Below are 26,286 nucleotides of genomic sequence, written 5' to 3' on the forward strand. Positions count from 1 at the left end.
CAGGTTTATGAGATGATATCAGATTTTGAGGTTTATATAACTTGCGCTTTTAATTTTGATAGAAAAACTTTTGTCAGTTCTGCTAATGTCAAGTAAGTTTCCCATAGATACATATATATAAACTGCGGTTATGTAGAAGATGTTACGTAGAGTGAATGGGGTGGGGGGGGGGGTCTAAGAGCAACAGAAATGTGACTGTTCACCTCTTTACATGATCGCTAGTAATAAGCATTTCTCCCATCTATTACATAGAGTAACACGGCGGGTAGAGACCTCTTGTCCTCACCCATCACACTCAGCTGTATATAACATAGAACCAGGGAGGAATGTTCTGTTGTGTCTGGTGCCGTCCATCATCATCATCATTGTAGATCCCTTATTATACAGCAGGATTACACAGGAGGACATGGACCTGGAGAGATTTCTGATATTTGTTGGTTTACAACTTTTTCTTCTGAAATCGGATTCTTATGTAACAGCAGAGACTGAGGATGAAGGTAAGATCCCTCTTATTGTATCTGGATTAGTAATGTGCACTGTACATCTATTACCTGGAGTCCTGACATTTGTCTTCATTGTGAAACAATAACCTGTGGCGGTCCCCTTATTGTATGGATACACAGGATGTCACGATGGAATTATGTTTTATCTGTAGATTATTCCATGGACTGTGTCTGTGTTTTCTGAGATTCATTCTTCTATATTTCAGATGTAATAATATATTTTATTTCACAAATTAATATTTTCTTTACGTTCCCTCATCCCAAATCTTAAGTTTGTCATATATTATATATACAGTCATATAACATCCCTGCTATAATAAAGTGTACGTATTAGCAGCGAGCACTCTTGTGTTATAGTAAGTGCAATCTGTACCCTTCTTTTTCTCTCATTTATCTATAAAACTTCAAGAAAATCATAATAGAAAAGTATATGCAGAGGAATATTGAGACTTCAAAGAGTTTCATGACCATATAAATGTATGAGATTGCAGTTAAACAGGACACTGAATTCTGAAGAGACTCATAGGCTATGTTCACACAGCGTCAAAATTAAGGAAAAGGCGGCCGATTTTCATATTTAAAAAAAGTCTGTTTAACTGACTGCAATGGCAATGCCTTGAAGTCAATGGGAAGACGGACGTCCAATGCACACAGTGTATTAAATAACAGACGTTTTTGCCACGGACGTCAAAATAATGAACATGATCATTATTTTCGGACGTCTTTTGCAAACAGCGGACGTTTTTTATTAGTTGTTCACACACCGTTTTTATTTTGTCACCGTTCTTTCTCTGTCTTTACTAATAAATTCAATGGACTTTTCAATTAAGCCGCATCCAAAGACCAATTAGTAATCCCAAACTAGAGTAATGTACAGACACCGGTCATTGCACTAAGGGGAGGCCAGACAGCTAAATAACGACTCAAAATAACGGACGTAATTTTAAACGGAGCTGGAAAAACGTTGTGTGAACATAGCCATAGGGGGGAAATTTATCAAGGGCTTTACGCCTATTTTTAGGGGAATAATTGGATTTTTCACCCATTTTTGGTCTAAGTTCTATTTATGAACAAATATTAAACGGGCAAATAGTTTTTAGATGCAACTTTTTTTTTTTAATCTGCCTGTTCTGAGTATTCAAAAAAAAGTTTGCCTAATCCGGGATTAGCACCCAATTTATCATTTGTGACTTTTTAAAAAGTCACACAAACAGGTGCAGGCTTATGTCTGCTCAGTACCAGGTGAATACGCTTGCTTTTTTTGTGACTTTTCTACTTAGATACATTCACTATGGCAGTGCTACATTTTAGTAAATCAGTCACAAGCTATTGGAACAAAATATACACCAATGCCCATTAGAATAGTTGCACAAATTAGACTTCTTAGTAAATGTTCCCCATATTGTTTAATATTGATGGACGGAGATTTTTTTTTTTCTTATAACAGACATATCAGTTTTTTATTACAGCGAGGTTGACACTCACTTTTCAATATAAATTCGTATGCAGCCCCCTCCAGCATCTGGAGTGTATAATATAAAGTTCCATGCAACTAAGATACAAAAACAGTTTATTAAAAATTGCATATAATGGAAATAAAAAAAAAAAAAAATAATAATAATAATAATAAATTTATTTATCTATCTATCTATCTATCTATCTATCTATCTATCTATCCTCAGTTCAGCAAGAGTACAATATGTAACTAAGTGAATAGCACAGATGAAACTTTTAGTAAACCTATTAATAAATAAAAAAAATTGCTGACATATATAAAATGTAATAATAATAATAATAATAATAATAATAATAATATTTTCATAATTTTTGGAAGCTTTGGAAGTACTGAAAAGAAACAACAATCGTAAGCTGGACATACGCCTACGTTTGGCCAACAGTTATCACTCCTGTTCCTCCCATATACATAAAAATTTGGCACGGCCAAATATTCATGTGAACAAGGAAGGGTAAACCACGGCCAGGCAGCCTTGACGTTTGCTTATTCCTCTGAGAACCATAGGGTCAGGCTGCAACAATCCATCCCATCACATACCCGACGGCCATCTCCACTCACATCATCTGTTTGTGGTCTGTCGGGGGGCCCCATATACCAGTATAATCTCTTGGTTTAGCATAATATGTGCATTCAGTAGTAGTACTTGGTGTATAAAATTTTCTATGATCAAATGATCAAAAGAAAAAAAAAGAAGAATCACTTTTTTAGGCTATGTTCACACTACGTAAAATATGTCTGTTGTTGCCATCCGCAACAATGGCCGTACTTTATGCAGTGTGGAACATTGCTTACATTTCTATGGGATCCTGGCCGGAGCGCATACGATGTGTATACGCTCTGGCCGGGATCCCGCGCGGCGCCAGAAGCCTGCGGCCGAAAAGATCATCCGGCCGGTACTTATATACAGCTAATAAACCGATTAGCAGCACATCAGTGTGTTCAGATAGGTAGGCTGCTACAGTGCACTGTGAGGAATACATCTACTTGCTGAAAACCTCAGATATTGGATATACAACTGTATACTGAGAGTGTGCCAAAAAAAAACAAAAAAAAACATTGGCACTACTGTTTTGCGTTCTGTGCGTAAAATTCAAATGCCTGTTGCCTGAAGGCATTTCTACAAAATTATATATAGGTTATACAGCTGTATACTAAGAGTGTACTAAAAAAATTATAATTTGGTACTACTGTTTTGCGCTCTGTGCGTAACATTAACCATTGAAACGCCTGTTGCTTAAAGGCATTTCTAAAAAATCATATATATTGGGTATACAAATATATATAAAGAGTGGTTGGAGTGTATTGTTGAGAGGCTGTGATTGTGCAACTTTGTCGTGTTAGATGCACCCAGGCATGCTTCTCCTGCTGTCCCAGTTGCATTCCAAAGGTGTTTGCATTATTTTCTGAGGTGTCATGGTGGACTTGGAAACCTAAATTCGACCACTTGGAGATCACCAAGTCATAATCATCACCGTCTACTCGAATCAAATTTCGAACTTTCAAATTCTCACTACTCGCTCATCTCTACCAAGAATGTAATTAGAGATGAGTGAAACAAATCTGGAAAATCAAGATTTGCTGCAAATCACGCTGTCAATTTGCCAGCGTCGAATGCCAGTACCACTGCCAGGGAATGGAAGATGATTCAAGATGATGAAGCAGGTGTATCAGGCGTCCGGAGATGTCATGGTCTGAAGACCAGGTATGAAACCCGTCTGATCAACATTCATCAAACCTGGGAGAAGATTTTTAGGTCCACGTTTGGGAGGGATATGGGGCAAAATTTTTGTATCTTCCGTGGACTTACAGGGTTTGGGGATAGTAATGTTTATGGCTGATTAAAAGGGGTAGTGCAGCATTTAACTTTTTACACTTAATTAACACACAATACAAAGTTATATAAGCTATCTGGCCCCGTTTCCCCCCCTGAAGTTATACATACCAAACACACTGTCAACCCCGTTCACTTATCCCGGGCGCCATCTTGGGTTGATGTCATCACAGCAGGGGATGGGCCTTGTCTTCTTCCTTTCTGCTGTCTTCCACAGCAGTGAATGGGAGGGGAAAAGGCTATTGGTGCACTTGCGCACCAGCAGCCTTATCATTGGCTGAAGCACATCACATGGCTTCAAGCTTGGACAGCCCTGATGAACTCCAGTCAATGAAAAGGCTGCCAGTGTGCATGACAGCTGCATTTAAAAGTCTTCTGTGTGGCCTTCCCTGGTGTCTAGTGGGGGGTGCTCCCCTCCACAATGCGATCGTAGAGACGAGATCCCTTAATCTTTTTGCCCCGGGACTCCCGGCTCGATATTCTATTGATCTGCTCTGCAGCAGGCCAGACCAATAGAGCACCGATCTCATTGATCAGTGCTGCATAATGCATACTACACTGATCCCTCGTAGGGAGACTTCTAATTACTGTACAAGATTTCTTTTTTTAAAGTGTTTTTATTAGTAAAAAAAATTCCCTCCCCTAATAAAAGTCTAAGTCACCCCCCTATTCCCATTTTAAAAATAAAAATAAATAAACAAACATGTTTGGTATCATCGCACGTGTAATCGTCTGAACTATTAAATTAACACATTCCTAATCTTTCAGGGTAAATGGTGTAAGCACAAAAATATGCTAAAGTGCAAAATTGCACATTTTTGGTCGCATTAATCCAGAAAAATTGTAATAAAAAGCGATCAAAAAGTTGCATGTACGCAATCAAGATACCAATAGAAAGAACAGATCATCACACAAAAATGACGAATCACAAAGCCGCATAGACCAAAGAATAAAAGCGTTAAAAGCATTTTTTTAACAGCCATCATATAATATAAAAATTATGCAAGATGCAAATCGTGTTAATCGTACCGACTTGAGGAACATATATAATGGGTCAGTTTTACCATAGCCCCCCCCCCCAAATAAAAAGAATTGCATATTTTTGTTTTTCAATTTCACCGTGCATATAATTTTTTTTCTGGTTTTGCCGCACATTTTATGCAAAAATTAAGTCTGCCATTGCAAAGTAAAATTAGTGGAGCAAAAAATAAGGGCCTAAGGCTATGGCCTTTTAAAGACGAGGAGGAAAAAACAAAAATCAAAAACGAAAATTGGCTCCGTTATTAAAGGGTTAATATCTCCTTTGGAAAATTGAAGGAAGTGAGGGTTCGGATACGGGCAAATTTTTGAGAGTAGTGATTAGCAAAGCCATTAGGACCGGGTGCTTTATTAGGGAGGAGGGACTTAATATTTTTGAGAATTTTGGCTTGGTTATGCCCCCATTAAGGGCCTGCAGTTGGTCAGCGGACAACGTCAGAACCTGGAGATGAGAGAGAAAAGTGTGGGTGAGGTCTGACAGAATAGGAGGGGAAGGTACTTACTCAGCATGTTTATATAGTCGCATGTAGTAGGCCTGGAAGCTGTCAGCTAGGTCCTGGGGGGAATATAATTTGGTGCCATACAGACCATACAGAATAGACCATACACAGGGAAATCATCTCCTAAGTGTTATAAGAACTTTTGAGACAGAAATTATATCTGCTGCATTTTATTTTAGTGGTGGACTCTTTAATTAGAGCCCAGCATTAATAGGAACTGCTGCAGAACATCTCTGGGAGCAAACATGTCAATCACTTGAGACACTGCTGACATACACAAAACACACGTATACACCAGTGTTACAGACACTATGTATATATATATATATATATATATATATATATATATATATATATATATATATATATATTATCAGTGTGTGTATGTATCTGTGGAGATTGTGGTGTCTTAGTGAAATTGAGAGATGGACATTATTTCTTTAATTGCTTATCGGAGCGGAGTTTGGTCAATAATAAAGGGAACGCTCAAATAACACATCCTAGATCTGAATAAATAAAATATTCTCATTGAATACTTTGTTCTGTATAAAGGTGAATGTGCTGACAATAAAATCACACAAACATCATCAATGGAAATCAAATGTATTAATCAATGGAGGCCTGAATTTGGAGTGACACACAAAATTAGGCTATATTCACACACTGTATGAGACTGGCCTGGTCATGGAAAGGCCAATCTCAGAAAAGATCATCTTTCAGACATGTCAGTTTCTCGCAGCGCCACTAGGGATCCCCGCTAGAGTGCATACACTCCAGCGGGAATCCCTTCAGCCTGCAGCACTACGTAACTTCCGTAGAAATCATGGCCGTTGTTCCAACGGCTGTGATTACTACAGAACTTACGTAGTGTTAACATAGCCTTAAAGTGGAAAAACATACTCCAGGCTGATCCAACTTTGATGTAATATCCTTAAAACAAGTCAAAATGAGGCTCAATATTGTGTGTGGCCTCCACATGCCTGTATGACCTCCCTACAATGCCTGGGCATGCTCCTGATGAGGTGGCGGATGGTCTCCTAAGGGATCTCCTCCCATCGCAAACTCCTGGACAGGTGGATGGAGCGAGACATGCCTTTGTCTTGCAGGAACTGCTTCAATGCTTCAATGCCTTTGTCTTGCAGGAACTGCTGACACACCCCAGCCACATGAGGTCTAGCATTGTCCTGCATCAGGAGGAACCCAGGGCTAAACGCACCAGCATATGGTCTCACAAGGGATCTGAGGATCTCATCTTAGTACCTAATGGCAGACAGGATACCTCTGGCGAGCACATGGAGGGCTTTGCGGGCCTTCGAAGAAATGCCACCCCACACCATTACTGACCCACTACCAAACCAGTCATGCTAAAGAATGTTGCAGGCGGCAGATAACTTTCCACAGCGTCTCCAGACTCTGTGACGTCTGTCACATGTGCTCATTATGAACCTTTTTCATATGTGAAGAGCACTGGGCGCCAGTGGGGAATTTGCCAAGCAAATGCCAAGCATCCTGCATGGTGTTGAGCTGTGAGCACAAATCCCATCTGTGGACCTCGGGCCCTCATACCATGCTCATGAAGTCGAAGAAAGAAGATTGTCCTGCTCCAGATATCCAGTCCCATAAAAGCAAACTTTTATTTGAAGATGAAACAGATACTCCTAGTCCAAAGGATCTACATGTTTCGGGCTACATGCCCTTAAAATTCAAGTATGATTGTACAAGTATGATTGTGCTGTGTCTTGCCCACTGACCAGAAAGGTGGCCTCCTCAAAGGGTCGTAGCAAGTGGCAGGTATCACGCATGAGCTGCCACTGCCCAAGCTCCAGGTTACACAGGGGAGTCGCCGTGTCCGCCTGCATCAAGAGGAAATCCGTCAAGGCCTTCCTCTACTTATATAGCCGGTCCAGCATGTTGAGGGTGGAGTTCCACCACGTGGCTATATCGCAAATGAGACGATGGTTGGGAAGACCACTCCTCCGCTGCAGGTCATGAGGATGTTGTGAGAGCAACTTGAATGGCTGAAATGGTTACACAGCTTTCAAGCCATTGACAGCATAGTCTTTAAATGGGATGAAGACTTTAGAAAGTGTGTAACTATTAAGTTTAAAACATGTGCCATACAAGGGGCGTGCCTCATAACTCCTCGACGCAGCGCTGAGAGAATGTTGCTCCCATTGTCACTCACCACCGTCCCAACTTTCAGATGGCGTGGAGTCAGCGACGAGAGGATTTCCATCTCGAGCAGGCGGTGCAGCTCTTCCCCTGTGTGTCTCCTTTCCCCCAGGCAGGCTAGGTGCAGCACAGCGTGACACCTCTGTGCTACACCCAAGTGGTACAAGGGAGGACCACTGGCAGTTGAGGAGGCTTTGGACCTACTGGAGGAGAGGGAGGAGGACCGCGACACAGGAACCCTGCTGTGACAACGGGGTGGTGTCATCGCCCTTCCCTGGACAAGTTGCTGGGGGGTCCGCCGGCCATATTACATTTACCCACTGAGCAGTAATGGACATATACTGCCCTTGCAGTAATTACAGCTCCAGATGTCTGTGGTTAAATGTACATGTCTTCTCACTGAATGGCTCAGCGAGTCAGCAACCTTTTCGCGAACATACCTATACATGGCCGACATAGCTGTTTCGGAAAAGTCTTTAAACGTCTGAGCCTGGAGCACAAGCAACTTAGCCAGGTGGGCGTTCAGCTTGACTGCTGCGGGCTTGCTGGATGCATATGTCTGCCTCCAGTATAGGGACTCCATGATGCCAGGCTGCCTACTGCTAGCAACACAGGGGCCACCAGCTGAAGAAGGGAGTGAAGCCACAATCCCTTCCACAGAGGAGGTCTGACTCTGTGAAAGGCTTCCTTAACTACTGCTGCTTCCTGCTGCTGTTGACCGCGGGTATGCCTGGGCCTGCTGTGACCCACTATCACCCTGTTTCTCCCAGGCGGAAAGATGGTGGCGCATTATATGGGCAGCCATGGCACTGGGGCCAGGATGGCAACTCTTGCCTCTTAATGTGCCTGTCGCACAGGCGACAGATGACCACATAGTTATCCTTCTGGCACTTTTTAAAAAACTGCCATACAGGTGAGGTGTACAGACCTAGTACCGACAGGCTTCAAGAATGGGCGGGCGCTCCCAATATTAGGACCTGCAGTGGAGGAGGGTTCCCCAGTGGTCATCTGTTAGTCCCGGCTACGCTCCAACTTGTTATTTGACTACTGCTGCCTGTCTGGTTCTTAGTTGTGGTGGGCGTGCTTGCGGAAGGATTCCCGGTTAAAAAATCTGTTGAATGAGCCAACTTCTGCATGGATCTTATGTAACATCCGATGTAGCATCATCCTGTTCCAGAATGATGCTATCATCCTCATCAGGCTCCTGCCCAGCCCTCTCTCGTCTACTGCCTACTGCTCTCTTGTCAGGCCTATCATGGGCCTGCTCTGATATCGCCTCCGACACAGCTATGCCCTCCACTTGATTGTCCCCTGTCTCTTCCCCCACGTGCTCATTGTCATCAAAGAGCAGTTGGCTGCTCATAGAAGCCAACAGTTCCCTTGCAGGCGGCAGTTCAAAAGTTAGCGGGATGTTGCTGATGATGTCAGATGGAGGACATGGGGGAATTGCTGCGTGCCCGTGCCAAGTCAGGGTCGTGTCCGAGGTTACCCACAGATACCTGGCTGTCTCACTACTCATCCTTGTGGACGTCAAAGAGTGAGCCAGCCACTCCAGGACTGTGGAATTAGACGTGTGGACACGACTTTGGTTTGACAAAGGAAGCTCAGGCCTGCCACTGGATCCTCCTTCTGCGCTACTTCCTCTTTTGCCCCTTGAGCCAGACTCTCTGCCCTGCCCTCTGCCTAAAACCCTTTGTGAGGTTTCCTGCTGCCGCTGTGCCATGACTTTATATTCAAATTATGATTTCTACACTTGGTAGATGAGAACAGTATTTTCTGTAATACAGTCTGGCAGGTGTCCCACTTTAGTACTTGTATATCTGTATAACAGTGTTTGTTTGTTTTTTTTAGTTTTATTCTACAGACATGCACAAAAGATATATATTTGTGTCTCAGGAAAACAATTACTCTCATATACACTCTCGCAAGGGTGCCACTTTAGTACTTGGATATCTGTATCGCAGTTTTTTTTTGTAGTTTTAGTGTACAGACATGCACAAGAGATATATATTTGTGCCTTAGGAAACCACATATGTCATATACACTCTCGCAAGGGGGCCACTATAGCACTTGGATATCTGTATAGCACTTTTTTAAGAGTTTTATTCTACAGACATGCACAAGGTATATATTTGTATCTTAGGTAAACACGTATGTCATATACACTCTCGCAAGGGTGCCACTGTAGTACTTGGATATCTGTATAGCACTTTTTTGGGAGTTTTATTCTACAGACATGCACAAGAGATATATATTTGTGCCTCAGGAAACCACGTATGTCATATACACTCTCGCAAGGGTGCCACTATAGCACTTGGATATCTGTATAGCACATTTTTGTTCTGTGCACCCTTTGCTCTCCTATGCCTAATCTATCTATCTATCTATCTATCTACCTATCTATCTTTTGCCCTCTCTATTTTCTTTCTCAATCACTATATGTTCCTCCTCTCCGCTTTTCTAATAATCTTTTTGGCTTTGAGTTTGTTTAATATCTTCTCAGCACAGTACAGCAACACGACAATTAACAGCGTTTTGTCACTGACGAGCTGTGTGCGCTGGTAACAGTTTCCTTCCTCTCTCTCTGCAGACTGCGTTGTGCGGTCATATGACTGCTCCTCTTAAAGCTATACCGACGTCACAGGGGGTGGGCTAGTGCAACATCCCTGCTAATTGGATGTGTTCCGGGCATCATGGGAAATCGCTTCTCCTGCCCTGAACACTTCCTGCTTTCTAAAATGGCAGCTGCCATTTTAGAAAGCAAGAAAAAAAGAAAAATTCGGAGCAGACTTGGAAAAATCTGAATCCGATCAGGCTCGGACTTTTTGGAAAATCCGACTCGGATCCCATACCGGCCGAACCGGTTTGCTCATCTCTACTGGCTATATGGGACATTTTTGTCTAAAAGTTACAGGGAGCATTGTATCTAGCTGCAGGGAGCACTCTTGCTACAATGTGGGTATTATAACTTGTCACAGGGGACATTATTATTGGGGAAGGGGGCATTATTAATGGTTATGGGGCATTTTTCAGGCCACATGGGAAAATATTTCTTCACTACGCGTTATTATTACTTGACATTACAACTGGGTAATGTTGCATTGTTAAGGGTTATGTGATCTGGGAATGAACTGCTGACAGAGATGTTATACAGAGCCTATGGCGGCAGTGTGATTTTAGCCTTATTAAAGGGAATGTACCATCAGGCCCAGGACGACCCACCCTCTGTGATAGGTTCCATTGATTCTAATGGAGCCGCATCATAGAGGGGCTGGGTATTCTCCCACTGGGGTGGATTGGCCCGCCTCCAGTGCTTCAGCTTGGGCCTGATGGTACATTCACTTTAAGTTAACGTTTATACCTAGAGATGAGCGAACCTCGAGCATGCTCGAGTCTATCCGAACCCGAGCATTCGGCATAGCGGGGGCTGCTGAAGTTGGATAAAGCTCTTAAAGCGCAACTATAAAATATTTTGACCTTTCAGTTTTAGTTAGCTTAGGTCATGATAAGACTTTTTGCAATATACATTAATAACCTAAAATGAACAGTTTTTTAAATACAGAAGGCTGATTATCCCCTTACAGCTCTGTCTGGCTCTGACTTATTTCTGCATTCCTGCTGGACACGCCCCTCCCTGCAGATCCGTCCTGAGTGTACAGACTCTGACAGCAGCATCAGATAACAGCCCTGACACAGAGAGAAACAGAAACAAAACCTCCTCCCCACCTCTTAGCAGCAAATTCTCCCCTCTCCCCTCACAGAGGTGACTAAGCAGAGCTGAGGGTGTTGTGTGTGAGAGCAGCAGCACAGGGGAAGAGCTGGATGGAGGGACAAGTACTCAGTGCTTCACCCAGGGGGGGCATGCCACCATGATTACAATGTACTGCATGAGGGAGAGTGGGTGAGTCACTGAGGGGAGGACTACAAGTCCCAGCACAACACAGCTGTAGTCCTTCCATAGTACATACAACATTCACTATCAGATGTCTGCAGCAGGTGCCCCCACCTCCATGGCTGACATTATCCTACAGTGTAATGGGAGCAGATGACTGTATCTAATCCCACTGTGTGTGATACCATCTGCTGGAGCTCTGTATCTAATCTTACATTGTGATACTGTATGCTGGGGCTCTATCTGATCCTGCTATGTGTGATACATCTGCTAAGGTGCTGCTCAGTGAATGGAGGGACGCAGCCAGGGAGATGATGGATAGGCCACGCCCACTTCCAGTCAGCCAGGAGAAAAATTCATTTATTCTTCTGAGCCAAACAACTGGGGATATCTCAGCGAGCGTACACACTATCAACACAGTTTAGGGCTCTTTTTAAAAGGTAACACGTGGTCTTTTTATTTGAGGAATTTCATTTTTTGGCTACTGAAAGTATAATTGCGCTTAAAGCTGTCTGTAAAACATTAATACATGGATATGTTTTCCACATAGCCTTACGGCTTTATCCAAGTTCAGCAGCCCCCGCTATACCGAATGCTCGGGTTCGGATAGACTCGAACATGCTCGAGGTTCGCTCATCTCTATTTATAACTAGAGATGAGCGAACCAGCCGGATTTCTGGTTCGTATGATTCGTCGTCTGACTGCCGCTGTCTGCCGGCTCCGTGCGGCGGGTGGATACATCGTAAGGAACATTGGCTGTATCCCAGTTTTCCAGGCGTTCCTTACGATGTATCCACCCGTTGCACGGAGCCGGCAGACAGAGGGAGTCAGACGCCAAGATTTCTTATTCATACGAACCAGAAATCCGGCTGGTTCGCTCATCTCTATTTATAACCCATTGCAAACTTGGGGGTACTTGTCTGGAGCATCTCGTCACAAGGAGGACTTAAAGGGAGCTCCTGGGTCCTACTTAAAGTGTGCTGTAGCTAGCAGTCCCCTAGTAATCATGGTGCCTTGTGATAATTTGTCTGTGCAGTGGATTATGCCCAATTGTACTGTAATGAAGAATCAAAGAGAAGTTGTTTGTGGCATACTCTGGTACATCTCACTACTCCTTCCTCCTCCCTCTTCTCCATAAATAATCAAAGCAGCCCAGCCACCTACTTTCCCAGCTGTCAGCCAGTTTCTCTGATTGCAGATCAGTCCTCTGTAGGCAGTTTATTTCTGGGGAAAAAAAGCTCTAGGTGTACTTGAATCTCTGAACCCAAAAGTGTTGGAGCTGTGGTATAGGGGTAACTCACTTGTCTAGAGACCTGTCAGCAGTTCATCCTTTGGTTCAGAACCCCTGATGGAAATTAAATGTAGATCTTTATTTCTTTCTTCTCACTATTTTATGATTTTTAAAAGTGACTCTACCCACAATCTGCCCCCCCCCCAACCGCTTGTACCTTACCTCCATCCCTCCTCCTCGCCCTTCTCATCATTAGGAATGCCCCTGCCAGGATTTCTCCTAATCATCACTTGTCTGAACACTGTACATATGCTGGATCATTAAGGCATCTGTGCAGTGTTTAGACGAGTGATGAATAGGAGAAAAAGTGCCTGGGGCATTCCTAACGATAAAGAGGAGGGGGGATGGAGAGACGGTGCAAGCCTAGGGCATAGACACTCTAGGCCACGTAAATTTGACACAGGGTTGCAAGTTTAAAAAATTTTTTTGTCACAATAACTGCACCACCTGCCGAAACAACGGCAATTATTTGCGATTAAATGGAGGCCATCCACTTATTTTCAACAGGAATTTGAACCAAAGAATGAACTTCTGGCAGGTCTCTAAACAAGTGAATTACCCCTAGACTACAGCTCCAACACATTTGGATTTAGAGATTCAATCTATCCAGTAGCAGATTATAATAGGTCTTTTTTTGGCAGTAGCCCAGGGCCCTGAGCTCCTGGGGGGCCCATGGCCACCCAAAAAGACTTTCAATAGTCTACCATGATTTGCAACAAATTGCTCCTTTTTTCCCCCCACAATTTTGCACAAATCAGGGCATCATGACATTTTCTATCCTGTACTATTAACACCACACTAGTGCTGCCATAGTTCCAGTGGGGTAAGGGGCCCAGGCTTGGTGAACTGTCCAGGGGCCTATGGTAAAGTTAATCTGGCCTTAATCTATCCTAACATAATAAGAAAGGAATTACTTAAAGGTCAGACTAGATGGATCAAGTGGTCTTTTTCTGCCGAAAATCTTCTGTGGCTAATGCAGTTTTAAGCCCCCTTTACTTGGGGTGATCTCCGGAAGCAAGCAAACACTGACCTGTCAGATCAGCGCTTGCTTGCTTCTCATTCCCCGCTTGCTGTTGGAGCTTTTACATGCGTCGTCAGCGAGCGGGTAAGTGCAGGGAGGGGGTGCGGGGAGCAGCAGGGGGGGGGGATCCGAGGAGCCTGTAGGAGATATCAGCGGTCTGCTGCTGCTACCGCTCCTATTGCACGGGGAGGTGGCAGCAGATCGTTGTTATCCTAGTCGTTTGTCTTTCAACTTGTTGAAAGACTACGACAGACAACGATCAGCCAACACTGGCTGATCGTTGTCTCCTATAAAACAAAGTGATTATCAGACATAATACCAATACAGCTGTTAATCGCTTCATGTAATAGGGCCTCCATATAATTCTTAGAGAAAATCTAAATAGTTTCTACATTTTTATTGGTTTGTTGTAAATTGATAAAACCTGAATAAAATATAATTTAAAAAAAAACTTACATGAAATGGTTTTTGAAAGCCTTTTGCTGTTTTATTTTTAGGTTCGCCACAAAAATATTTTGAGGCAAGACCAAACAGAAAAGGTCCCAAAAGTGCAAAAAGGCCAAATAATACATTTTACAATAATTTGCTTTTTGTCACCAATGAGGCTCAGACTGTGTGCAGAGAGTTACATTGTGGTCATACAGTTGGGTCAGGCTCTTTTCATGCTGCGCGACACATATACCACAGCTGTATGGCTATACCAGACTCTACTTAGTAGAAGAATAGATCCCGGCACACATCAAGTAGAATTCTGCTTAGTTTATTGGTGCAAAATATACAGGAGGACGCGTTTCGGCTAGATAGCCTTCATCAGCTCAATGTATAGTGGTTACAGGCCGGTTTATCATCTGATGCAGCCACTATATATGCACGCTCCTAGACCAGGAGCCCATTTACTTGCCTATTGGACCCTGTGATGCCGCCTTCATCCATCCTCAGAGACTGTAATAGTGTTGCCGCACGTACCACATTGGATTTCACTGATTGTTTACAAATTGTCTGCAAATAGATACTTAGTTGCTGCCGGTATCCGCACATCGGCCGTATCTTCAGACTGTGCATGCGCTAGTCCAGCGCTTCTCCGGCAAGCGGCACACTAACACGGCATCCCCGCAGGACTCATCACAGCTGCTTGTGTTTATTTATGTATTTGCAATGGTCTATATCTTCTCCCCTTCCCCCCGATCCTTGTCTTCACTTAGTTCACTTGTGTTTTGGACGTTTTTTGCATAATTGCTGTATGTACCTTAACATGCTTGTTTGTTTACATTGGAGCGTCACTGTGACGTCACCGCCTGACCACACCTCTTGCATTCGGTGGTCTTTTTGCTATTTAAACCGGCCTGTAACCACTATACATTGAGCTGATGAAGGCTATCTAGCCGAAACGCGTCCTCCTGTATATATTGCACCAATAACTAAGCAGAATTCTACTTGATGTGTGCCGGGATCTATTCTTCTACTGTTCTGGGGCAAGTCCTACCACGAGCACCATCACCCTGACAGAGTGCCGTCTTCTACAACTATACCAGACTCTACTTAATGGCATCTGTCATACTGTGACTCCCATGTTAAAATTCCATGCAGTGTGTTTTTTTCTTCACTTGATCCTGCTCTATGAAATAGACCAAATACACAAATTAAATAAAAACTATGACAATCTTTTAGCCTTTATTGCTATATATTTATTTTATGCATTGGGAGATTCCCTGATACATTTGGCAAATATACACAAATAAGGTGTGAGAACGGCCTCAGTTATTTTTACAGCGCCAACAACTATAAATGGTCAGGTGTATCTGAAAGGAAATTATAAAGGAGATGAGACCCAACTGACACATTGTTCTGTTACTGGAGCATCTGATAAAAGGATATGGAGTTAATGGAAGTACGGAAACTAGAATGTTACATAATGAAAAGAGATTTGTATGAATATAATACAAATGAATATTGTTTGTATTTTTTTTATGCAGAAACGAATGAGCTGAGACTTGTGAGTGCTGCCAGTCCATGTGCTGGAAGAGTGGAGATGTACCGTGCAGGAAGATGGAGGACTATCTGTGGTCACTTATACAATAATGCAGATGCAGAAGTGATCTGTAAGCAGCTGGGTTGTGGTTCTGTAGTCCAAGTTACACGTGGAGACGATTTTGGGGAAGCAACTAGAGACACCTGGCTGAAAGGGTTACAATGTAGAGGAAATGAAACAAATATAAAGAGCTGTCCAGAAGATGACATTGGTGTCTATAACTGTTATAAAAATTTTTATGCAGGTGTAATATGTTCAGGTAAGAATTCCACACAGTTATTCATATTATATATAAAACCTTTCTCAATTAAGTGCTATTTCTTCTCTTTGCACTCTATAAGCCATCAACAAAGCCATAGAGAGGCTTTTTATGGCACACATTGGAAATTTTATTGGTACCCTTTATGTTACCATATAATGTACAGTATAAGGCTATGTTCACACTACGTAAAACTACGGCCGTAGTTCTGTCCGCAAAACTACGGCCGTATTTTTGAGGGGTTGACCATACCCTTATGTGAAATGGGATCCCGTCCAGAGCGTACACACATCGTATACGCTCCGGCCGGGATCCCATGCGGCGCCGGAAAAATTTGACATGTCAGTTTTCTGTGCCCGGAATTCAGTGAATTCCGTCCGCAGAAAGACCTGTCAGTTTACACAGTGAAGCAAGCGGCTAAAGCAAGCGACTATGGGAAGCTCTGATGCGGGCGCACGCTGATGCGCCCGCATCAGTGCTCTGCGGCCGGATGGATCATCCAGCCGGGGTCACAGAATGGCCGGTCTGTTACGTAGTGTGAACATAGCCTAAAGATCATCCGAGCTTGGTACTCGATCAAGCATTCGGGTACTCGATGGTTACTTGGACCAACATCTGGCGATACTCGAGAAAATCTCATCATCTGTTTCCTGTAAGTTTGGGCGCTATTCCTCAGCCAATAAACATGTAGGAGACTCTTTGGTACATCCTGCAATGACGTGGGACCCATACATGTCGATAGCAGGGATTGGTTGGCCAGATCAGATGACCCAGCCATATAAAGCTCGGCGCCGGCAGTGCTGGCTTCAGACGCATGCTGTGAGAGATCAGGGAGAGAGCTGCTGCTGGTCAGGGAGAGTGTCAGTGTAGGATTTAGCATCCCAGTAGGCAGGGTATATACTAGCAATATAAACAAACAGACCTTATCAGGGCTAAAAGCTTTTATTAATACTATTACTTCAGACTGCTGGCTGGGAGTTGCAGTGCTGCTATCGCGATTTAACCAGCACACTAAGGTGACCGGCTGCTGGCAGAAAGGGGGCATTAGGTGTTGCATACAGACCCCTAAGAAGTGCTTAGTGTACTCCTTTTTGATTTTGGGGCTGGTGGTCCTGGTGTACTGCACTGTATAGCTGGGATTTGTAGTGCATCCTGCATAGAACTTACTTCACTGCTCATTGTATTGGGGTGACAAAGTGTGTACAGTTGTTGCCCATACCAGATAGCGCCGTCAATCCCCCCCTAAACTAGTGTGTACTGCACTGTATAGCTGGGATTTGTAGTGCATCCTGCATAGAACTTACTTCACTGCTCATTGTATTGGGGTGACAAAATGTGTACAGTTGTTGCTTATAACAGATAGCACCGTCAAGCCCCCCCCCCCCCCCCCCCCTAAACTAGTGTGTACTGCCCTGTATAGCTGGGATATGTAGTGCATCCTGCATAGAACTTACTTCACTGCTCATTGTATTGGGGTGACAAAGTGTGTAGAGTTGTTGCCCATACCAGATAGCACCGTCAAGGCGACTACTGCTGGGCTTAAAGTTTACTGGCGTCCCTAATTTTGCCTCATTGTTTTGTCCATTTCGTACCAAATGATTTGTGGGCCATATGCCTACCTCTGGCATCCATGTAGACTACTGGTGTGCCTGCCCTTGCCTCATTGTTGCTGGGCCTTAACTGGCATCCATGTAGACTACTGGTGTGCCTGCCCTTGCCTCGTTGTTCTCTGTGTCCTCACTGCCATGCTCTGACATCCCACTACGTCTGCGGAGGAGCGGCATTGGTTGCCGGGGGCCTGCCGATCGCGCCCCCGCCAACCAGCCAGCTATTTTTTTTTTTTTCTTACTCTTACTCTACTGTGTCATGCCTAATTTTTGTGAGGTTCCACGCCTGCCTCATTTAAAGGCCGCTAATGGCCACTTTATGTTTTTTTATTTTCTAACCTTCAATATAAATTTTAAAATCAAATCGACTTCAATTCAAGTGCAATTTTGCAGGGCTGTCTGGTCATCTATTGTATCTCCAAGATACACGTCACTGTTCAAAGGAACAGACAGTGATAATGGTAAATCCTAATTTAGCATCCTTCTGTTATCCATTTCGAACCACATAATCTGTGGATGTCAACTTGCGAGGGTTCTCATTTCATTTTTTAGCTCGGGGCCTCTTAAGAAGACTGTATTGTTATTCTTCATCCCTACCTGCAAAGAGATGCCTTTTCACGCACAACTGCAAGAGGGTGTGAGGCTAAATGTAGCAATAATCTGGCTATTTTAGTTTTAGGCGCAGCAGCACTGCCGTGAGTAAGCGCCAACAGGCGGTGCTCAAACTGCTGAACAGCACCTTCTACCTTTCTTGGATGTTTTAACTGTTTTGAAGGCAGGATTGGCCAGGCCTTTTACCAGTAGCTTCTTTCCTTCCTTGGATGTTGTAGTAGCCTTTTTGAAGGCAGGATTGACCAGGTCTTTTTAATACACAGGCTACCGCACTTGCCGTCTCTTAGAGACTCTTTAAAGGATTGAAAGTGTATTTGATTAAATTCCGTGGCCTCTTTAGCAGACTGTATTGTTCTCTGTGTCCTCACTGCTATGCTCTGACGTCACACTACGTCTGCGGAGGAGCGGGACTGGTTGCCGGTGGCCCGCCGATCGCGTCCCGCCAACCAGCCTGCTGTTTTATTTTTATTTTTTTGTAGTCGTGGCCGGGGCCTCACCACCCCCGGTCGAGAGGCATCAAGTGTAGCCTTGATGGTGAGTGCTGATGGACAACTGGCCTAGCTAGTTAGCTGTCAGCACCCGGGTTTATGTTTACTACATATCCCAGCCCCTGGACTCACTCCAATTTTTGGGAGGCTCACTTGCTTCCTCACTGACTTGTAATGGTTCACTGGGCGCTCAATGCCATGCTGCTTTTGGCCTAATTTTTGGGAGGCTCACTTGCTTCCTCATTGACTTGTAATGGTTGTCTGTGTGTTCAAGGCCCTGCTGTGTCTGGCCTAATTTTTGGGAGGCTCACTTGCTTCCTCACTTACTTGTAATGGTTCTCTGGGTGCTCAATGCCATGCTGCTTCTGGCCTAATTTTTGGGAGGCTCACTTGCTTCCTCATTGACTTGTAATGGTTTTCTGGGTGCTCAATGATTTTATTGGGGGAGGGGTTTTGGGGTAGTTTTGACCTTTTTTTTTACACATTTGAAGTCCCTTTGGGGGACTTTTACATACAATAGTTTGATTTCTACACTGATGATTGCTATGCCATAGGCATAGCATTGATCAGTGTTATCGGCGATCTGCTTATTTAGCCTGTCTGTGCAGGCTCAGTGTAGCAGATCGCCGATCGGACCGCACGGAGGCAGGTGAGAGACCTCCGGCGGTCCGTTTCAACGATCAGGACCCCCGCAGTCACACTGCGGGGGTCCCGATCGGTAAGTGACAGGGGACTCCCCCTGTCACTTACACTTAAACGCTGCGGTCGCGCTGCGGTCGCGGCGTTTAAGGGGTTAATGACACGCGGCAGCGCGATCGCTGCAGTGTGTCATTACCGGTGAGGTCCCGGCTGCTCACTGCAGCCAGCCCCCACCTCCTATGAAGCGCGCTTCATAGCGGGAGAAACACCCAGGACGTAGAGTTACGTCATGGGTCGTCTGGTGGTTAATAAAGTACACTGCAAAACAAAAAAAAATTTCAATGTGTGGTGAAATTGAAAAAAATTCAATGTGGTGAAATTGAAAAAAAAAAAAAAAAAAACATATTTGGGGGGTATTTGTTTTTGCGTTGTTCCCACTGGGGTAAAACTGACTTGTTATATATTTTACTCAAGTCGTTACGATTAAAACAATATGTAACATGTATAACCTTTATATTATGTGATGGCTTGTAAAAAATTCAAACCATTGTTAACAAATATATGTTCCTTATCGCACCATTCCCAGGCTTATAGCGCTTTTATCCTTTGGTTTATGGGGCTGTGTGAGGTGTTATTTTTTGCGCCATAATGTGTTCTTTCTATATATACCTTGACTGTGCATATGTGACTTTTTGATCACTTTTTATTACAATTTTTCTGGATTTGATGTGACCAAAAAATGCACAATTTCTCACTTTGGGAATTTTTGGCGCTTGCGCCGTTTACCGTGCGAGATCAGAAATATGATAAATTAATGATTTGGGCGATTACACACACTGCGATACCAAACATTTATTTATTTGTTTATTTTTATTTATAACATGGGAAAAGGGGGGTGATTCAAACTTTTATTAGGGGAGGGTTTTTTTTTTTTTTTTACTAATAATAACACTTTTTTTTTTCTTTTACACTTATACTAGAAGCCCCCCTGGGGGACTTCTAGTATAAGCACACTGATCTCTCATTGATCTATGCTGTATATAGTAATACAGCATAGATCAATGAGATAGGCACTCGATTGCTTTCGGCTGCTGCAGCCGAAAGCATTCAAGTGCCAAGCCAGGATCAGCGCCATTGGGGCGCAGACCCCGACCAGCAGCAGACACGGAGATGGCTCCTCCGGGACAACGTCCCGGGGGGTGGGGGTGATCTCCGCCCCTATACCACCACTGATTGGGCTGCATAAGTAATCAGATGCAGCTGTCAACTTTGACAGCTGCATCTGATTACTTTATTAGTGGGCACGGCACTAATAGCCGCGGTTCCGGGCTACAAGCGGCACCCCGGACCTTCCCGAGGCAGCCACTGGGCATAAATATACGCCCTGTGATGTTAAGGGGTTAAGTTCACTACTGCTTGCAGTGTGTAAAAGGGGTGTCACAGAGTGTATTGGTGCAGCCACCACCAGATTGTATCTCACAGCCCCCCAAAAACTAGTGGGACCACTAGTATATTTCCAGATTTCTATATTTCTTACTCAAGCCATATTTAAGTTCACTAATGCTTGCAGAAAGTAAAGGGGGTGTCACAGAGTGTATCGGTGCAGCCACCACCAGATTGTATCTCACAGCCCCCCAAAACTAGTGGGCCCTACTATATTTTCTGATTTCTGTATTTCTTACACAAGGCATATCTAAGTTCACTACTGCTTGGCTTGCACAGTGTAAAGGGGGTGTCACAGAGTGTGTATACTGTAGGGGCAGCCACCAACAGAATGTATCCCACAGCCCCCCAAAAACTAGTGGGACCACTAGTATATTTTTTTTTATTTTTGTATTTCTTACTCAAGGCATATCTAAGCTCCATACTGTGCAGTGTCCATAAAATTGTGAACCCCAGGGGTAAGGGTCGAAACAAGGACGAGGGCGTGGGGTTCCAAGAGATGCAGTTGGCAGAGACTGTGTTTCATGGCAGGGTAAGACAGCAGTTAAGGAGGGAGCAGTGGAACACCGTAGACGTTCACTCCCTAGCTTCTTCACCCAACTAACGGGGTCTCATGGTAGACCGATATTGAAACCGCAGCAGTGTGAACAGATGATCACGTGGATAGCGGATAATGTGTCCAGTAACTTATACACCACCTAGTCTTCCACGTAGTCCACCCACGCTACCCAAGGGAGTGGAACCCTTGCTCCAGCAGCTCAGCCTCCTTCCCCACAGCCTGGCCCCTTCAGGGAAAGAAGGGATTCAGATCCACCACCACTATGCTCCCAGTAACACACTTTCTGGACCCTTCCCTCAGTCTGAGCAACCGGCGCAGTCGATCTGTCCTTGTGCCCAAATTATGAAGCTCACACAGTCAGTGGGCGATGACAGTGGGGACTTGCAAGCGGGGTTTGATGAGATGTTTGATGATGGCGATGAGACCCAGTTGTCAGACAGTGAGGTTGTTGGCATGGATGTAACTCAAAGTGGGAAGCAGAGTGAGGAATTGGAGAAAGAGCTGGTAGATGAGCACAAGGTGACTAACCCGAGCTGGGTGGATAAGTCTAGTAAAGACAATGCTTCTGAGGGGGAGGCAAGTTCACCCGCAGGACCGGTTGGAGGAAGAAGAGGGTTGGGCAGGCCAAGTCTAGATGTTCCCAAGTCTGGAGGTTTTTTAAGAAAGTGCGGATGACCGACGGACTGTAGTGTGCAACGTGTGCCATGCCAGGATCAGCAGGGGAGCCACAACTACCAGACTAACCACAACCAGCATGCGCAGGCATGTGAGTGCTAAACAACCCATTCAGTGGAACCAAGGCCGTTCAATGAGTGCAAGTCTCACCCCTGCTCCTTCCCCTGTGTCACATGCTCACTCTGTTAGTCCCATCGCCCAGGCTCTAGGCACGAGCGCCTCCCACCCTACACGCAACCCTTCATCTCCACTATGCTCCACACCCTCCAGCAAGGTGTCCAAGTGCAGCGTTCAAATTTCCCTGCAGCAGACCTTTGAACGGAAGCGCAAATACACTGCCACTCACCCGCATGCACAAGCCCTAAATGTGCACAAAGGCAAACTGCTGAGCTTGGATATGCTGCCCTATCGGCTGGTAGAGACAGAGGCTTTTAGGAACCTCGTGGCGGTGGCAGTCTCTTGGTACTCTGTCCCCAGCCGCCACTACTTTTCACGGTGTGCCGTCCCAGCCCTACACCAGCACGTGTCAGATAACATCATCCATGCCCTGACCAATCAGTGGCAAGGTTCACCTAACCACGGACACGTGGACAAGTGCTGGTGGGAAGGGACGCTATATCTTCCTGACGGCACATTGGCTTAACTTGGTGGAGACTGGGACAGAGTTTGACCCTGGTACCGCTCATGTGCTGCCCACACTGAGGATTTCGGGGCCTACCTCGGTCACGGTTTCTCATGATTTGTATACCTCTTTCTCCTCCTCTACTTCCTCCTCCTCTCTATTACCCTCCACGAGCACGTCACCTCCATTTTGTAGTGTTAGCTGCATCAGCACTGCGGTGGGTAAGCGCCAACAGGCGGTGTTAAAACTGCTAAGCTTGGGCGACAAGAGGCACACGGTCCAGGAGATGTTGCAGGGCATCAAGACAATCTTTGACTCGCACCACGGAGCCTCAAACCAGGAATGGTTGTGTGTGACAACGGGCGGAAACTGGTGGCGGCTTTGCAACTCGGCAGCCTCATACATGTACCATGCCTGGCCCCCGTGCTCAACCTAGTGGTGTAGCGGTTCCTTAAGACCTACCCCAATTTGGCTGACTTGCTCACCAAGGTGCGGCGCATCTGTACGCATTTCTGGAAGTCAACCACGGATGCTGCCACCCTAAGGGCAGTGCAAAGGCGCTTGCCACTGCCGGCTCACAGACTGCTGTACGGTGTGCCCAAGTGGTGGAATTCCAGATGGTAGCCAGGGATGTAAACCTCGGTAAGAAGCAGTAGTCAGGTCAGTTAGCTACCTCAAATCTACAATGAGTGGACGTGGATGTCTGCTATCTGTCAGGTACTGGGCGCCTTTGAGGAGTCAACACAGATGGTCAGTGGCGATGCCGCCATCAGCCTCACCATCTCGCTGCTGTGTCTGCTTCAAACCTCCCTGCTCAGCCTGAAGTCTGAGACTTTGCCTTTGTCTCAAGAGATGGGTGAAGAACATCTGTCACTAGATGGCCAGACCACCCTGACGTCAGTTTCTCCCATGGAGTAGAGGATGAAGAGGATGAAGAAGAGGAGGAAGAGGAGCAGACTGATGCCGCGACTGAAGAGGGTACCCATGCTCAATCTTTAGTTGTTGAGCGTGTATGGCCTGAAGAGGAGGAATTGGTGGAGGAGGAGGAGGAATTTGAGCCTATTGAGGAGAGGGAGTTCTTGCGTGTTGGTACCCTGGCACACATGGCTGACTTTATGTTAGACTTTCTTTCCCTTGACCCTTGGGTTAAAAAATCTTTTGACAACACCGATTACTGGGTGTTCACCCTCCTGGACCCTCGATACAAACAGAACTTTGCCACTTTCATTCCTGCCAAGGAACGCAGTATGAGAGTGAATCAATAGCAACAGGCCCTTGTGCAGAAGCTGAAAATGTACCTCCCATCTGACATCACTAGCACCAGAGGACGTAGTTCTGTGGTCCAAAGAGTGGGAGAGGGGAGAGGTGGAGCAGGCAGCTTGTCAAGGGGCAGGGGAACACTCTCCAAGTCCTTTGACAGTTTCATGGCACCCCAGCAAGACTATGTCAACCGTCCCCAGTCTAGACAGAGTAGGGGGAGGCCTTCAGAAAGATGGTGAGGGAGTACCTTGCTGACCATACCAACGTCCTTCCCGATCACTCACTAGCGTGTTGTCCGAGTGGGTCTTCAGTGCAGCTGGTGCCATCATCACCTATAAGCACACCCGCCTGTCAACTGACAGCGCTGACAGGCTGATGTTTATAAAAATGAACAAAGCCTGGATTTCACCCGAATTCAACTGCCCACCTGGGGAAAGCAGCTCAACATAAAGATTCTGGGTTTCTCCTCTCCTCCTCTCCTCCTCCTTCAATTCTCAATCAACAGCCAAATCTTCTTCTGCCATACTTTGTCTGGCCTAATTTTTGGGAGGCTCACTTGCTACCTCCCCCACTTTTAATTGTTCTTTGTGTCCTGACTGCCATGCTCTGACGTCACTACGTCTGCGGAGCAGCGGGACTGGTTGCCGGGGTCCCGCTGATCGCGTCCCCGGCAACCAGCCAGCTGTGTAGTCTTTTTTTTGTGTGTTGCTGCGGCCTGGACCTCACCACCTCTGGTCGATCGGCATCAGGTGTACCCTTGATGGTCACTGACAGCTAGCCTAGTCAGTTAGCTGTCAGCACCTAGGTTCGTGTCCACTATAAATCCCAGCCCATGGCCTCACTCCAATTTTTTGGGAGGCTCACTTGCTTCCTCACTCACTTTAAATGGTTCTCTGTGTGCTCACTGCCATGCTGTGTGTGGCCTAATTTTTGGAAGGCTCACTTGCTTCCTCACTCACTTTTAATGGTTCTCTGTGTGCTCACTACCATGCTGTGTCTGGCCTAATTTTTGGGAGGCTCACTTGCTTCCTCACTCACTTTTAATGGTTCTCTGTGTGCTCACTACCATGCTGTGTCTGGCCTAATTTTTGGGAGGCTCACTTGCTTCCACACTCACTTTTAATGGTTCTCTGTGTCCTGACTGCTCTGAATGCTCTGACGTTACTACGACTGCGGAGGAGCGGGACTGGTTGCAGGGGGGCCGCCGATTGCGTCCCCGGCAACCAGCTTGCTGTGTTGTTTTTTTTTGTGTGTGTAGCCACGGCCAGGGCCTCACCACCCCCGGTTGATCGGCATCAGGTGTACCCTTGATGGTCACTGACAGTTAGCCTACCAGTTAGCTGTCAGCACCTAGGTTTGTGTCCACTATAAATCCCAGCCCCTGGCCTCACTCCAATTTTTTGGGAGGCTCAATTGCTTCCTCATTCACTTTTAATGGTTCTCTGTGTGCTCACTGCCATGCTTTGTCTGGCCTAATTTTTGGGAGGCTCACTGGCTACTGATTCTACCGTGGTCACTCTGTCCTCACGCCCATGCTGTGTCTGGCTAAATTTTGGGGTGGTTCATATGCTACCTCTGTTTTTAATGGTTCTCTGTGTTCTCACTGCCATGCTGTGTCAGGCTGAGTTTTTGGGTTTTTCATATGCCTACCTCTGTTTTAACCAGGCTGTTGCCCAAAATTTGGCATAATGGTGCGATTAGGCAGCCTCAGAGTCATCCATACATGCTGCCCCTGCTGTTTCCTGTGCATTTCCATTGTATTTTTCATCATTTTCTGAGGTTGACAGGTTTTCACACGACCTTCCCTCTACCGAACTTGGGTCCCATGCAAAAATGCTCAAGTTTACTATTTACTTCAATGGGGTTCGTTACTCGAAACAATCACTCAAGTATCAGGAGATATTTATCTTGAGTAATGAGCACCCGAGCATTTTAGTACTTGCTAATCACTATGCAAAAGAAGGGTCCGTGGAGTCTCAGTTACGAGTCTCAAAACACGGGAATAGCCAGATAGCCAGTGGATGGATGCCTGCCTGGGTAAACCCTTGTCATGTCGCAATACTCACCACAGAGTTAGACTTTGACGTAAGGGGGGCCACCCTAGTGTTTCTCTGTTTGTTTTCCAATACTCACAACCGAGTGGGACTTGGGGGACTACGTATCAGGGTGGTTTGGTGATCTCACCACTGGGAGGCACCCCCTTGGCAATAGGCTTCCCTCCCCTGGAGGGATATCTGGCTATTCCCGTGTTTTGAGACTCGTAATTAAGACTCCATGGACCCATATTTTGCATATTTAAATTTATAGGGGGCAATGCATCAGTGGAGAC

General features: G+C 45.3%; 1 protein-coding gene across 1 annotated transcript in view; it reads left to right on the top strand.

Moving 5' to 3' along the window:
- The first annotated feature begins 406 nt into the window (after positions 1-406).
- The window catches only part of LOC138770478 (antigen WC1.1-like), an 85,764-nt gene continuing 59,884 nt past the window's right edge, over positions 407-26,286 (top strand). Inside the window, exons 1-4 of the mRNA XM_069949585.1 lie at positions 407-497; positions 6,852-7,109; positions 15,535-15,642; positions 15,687-16,052. Of these exons, the coding sequence (XP_069805686.1) occupies positions 407-497; positions 6,852-7,109; positions 15,535-15,642; positions 15,687-16,052 (823 nt within the window). The remainder of the gene's footprint in view (positions 498-6,851; positions 7,110-15,534; positions 15,643-15,686; positions 16,053-26,286) is intronic.

The sequence above is a fragment of the Dendropsophus ebraccatus genome, chromosome 13 (genome assembly GCF_027789765.1).
Source record: "Dendropsophus ebraccatus isolate aDenEbr1 chromosome 13, aDenEbr1.pat, whole genome shotgun sequence".
NCBI lineage: Eukaryota > Metazoa > Chordata > Amphibia > Anura > Hylidae > Dendropsophus > Dendropsophus ebraccatus.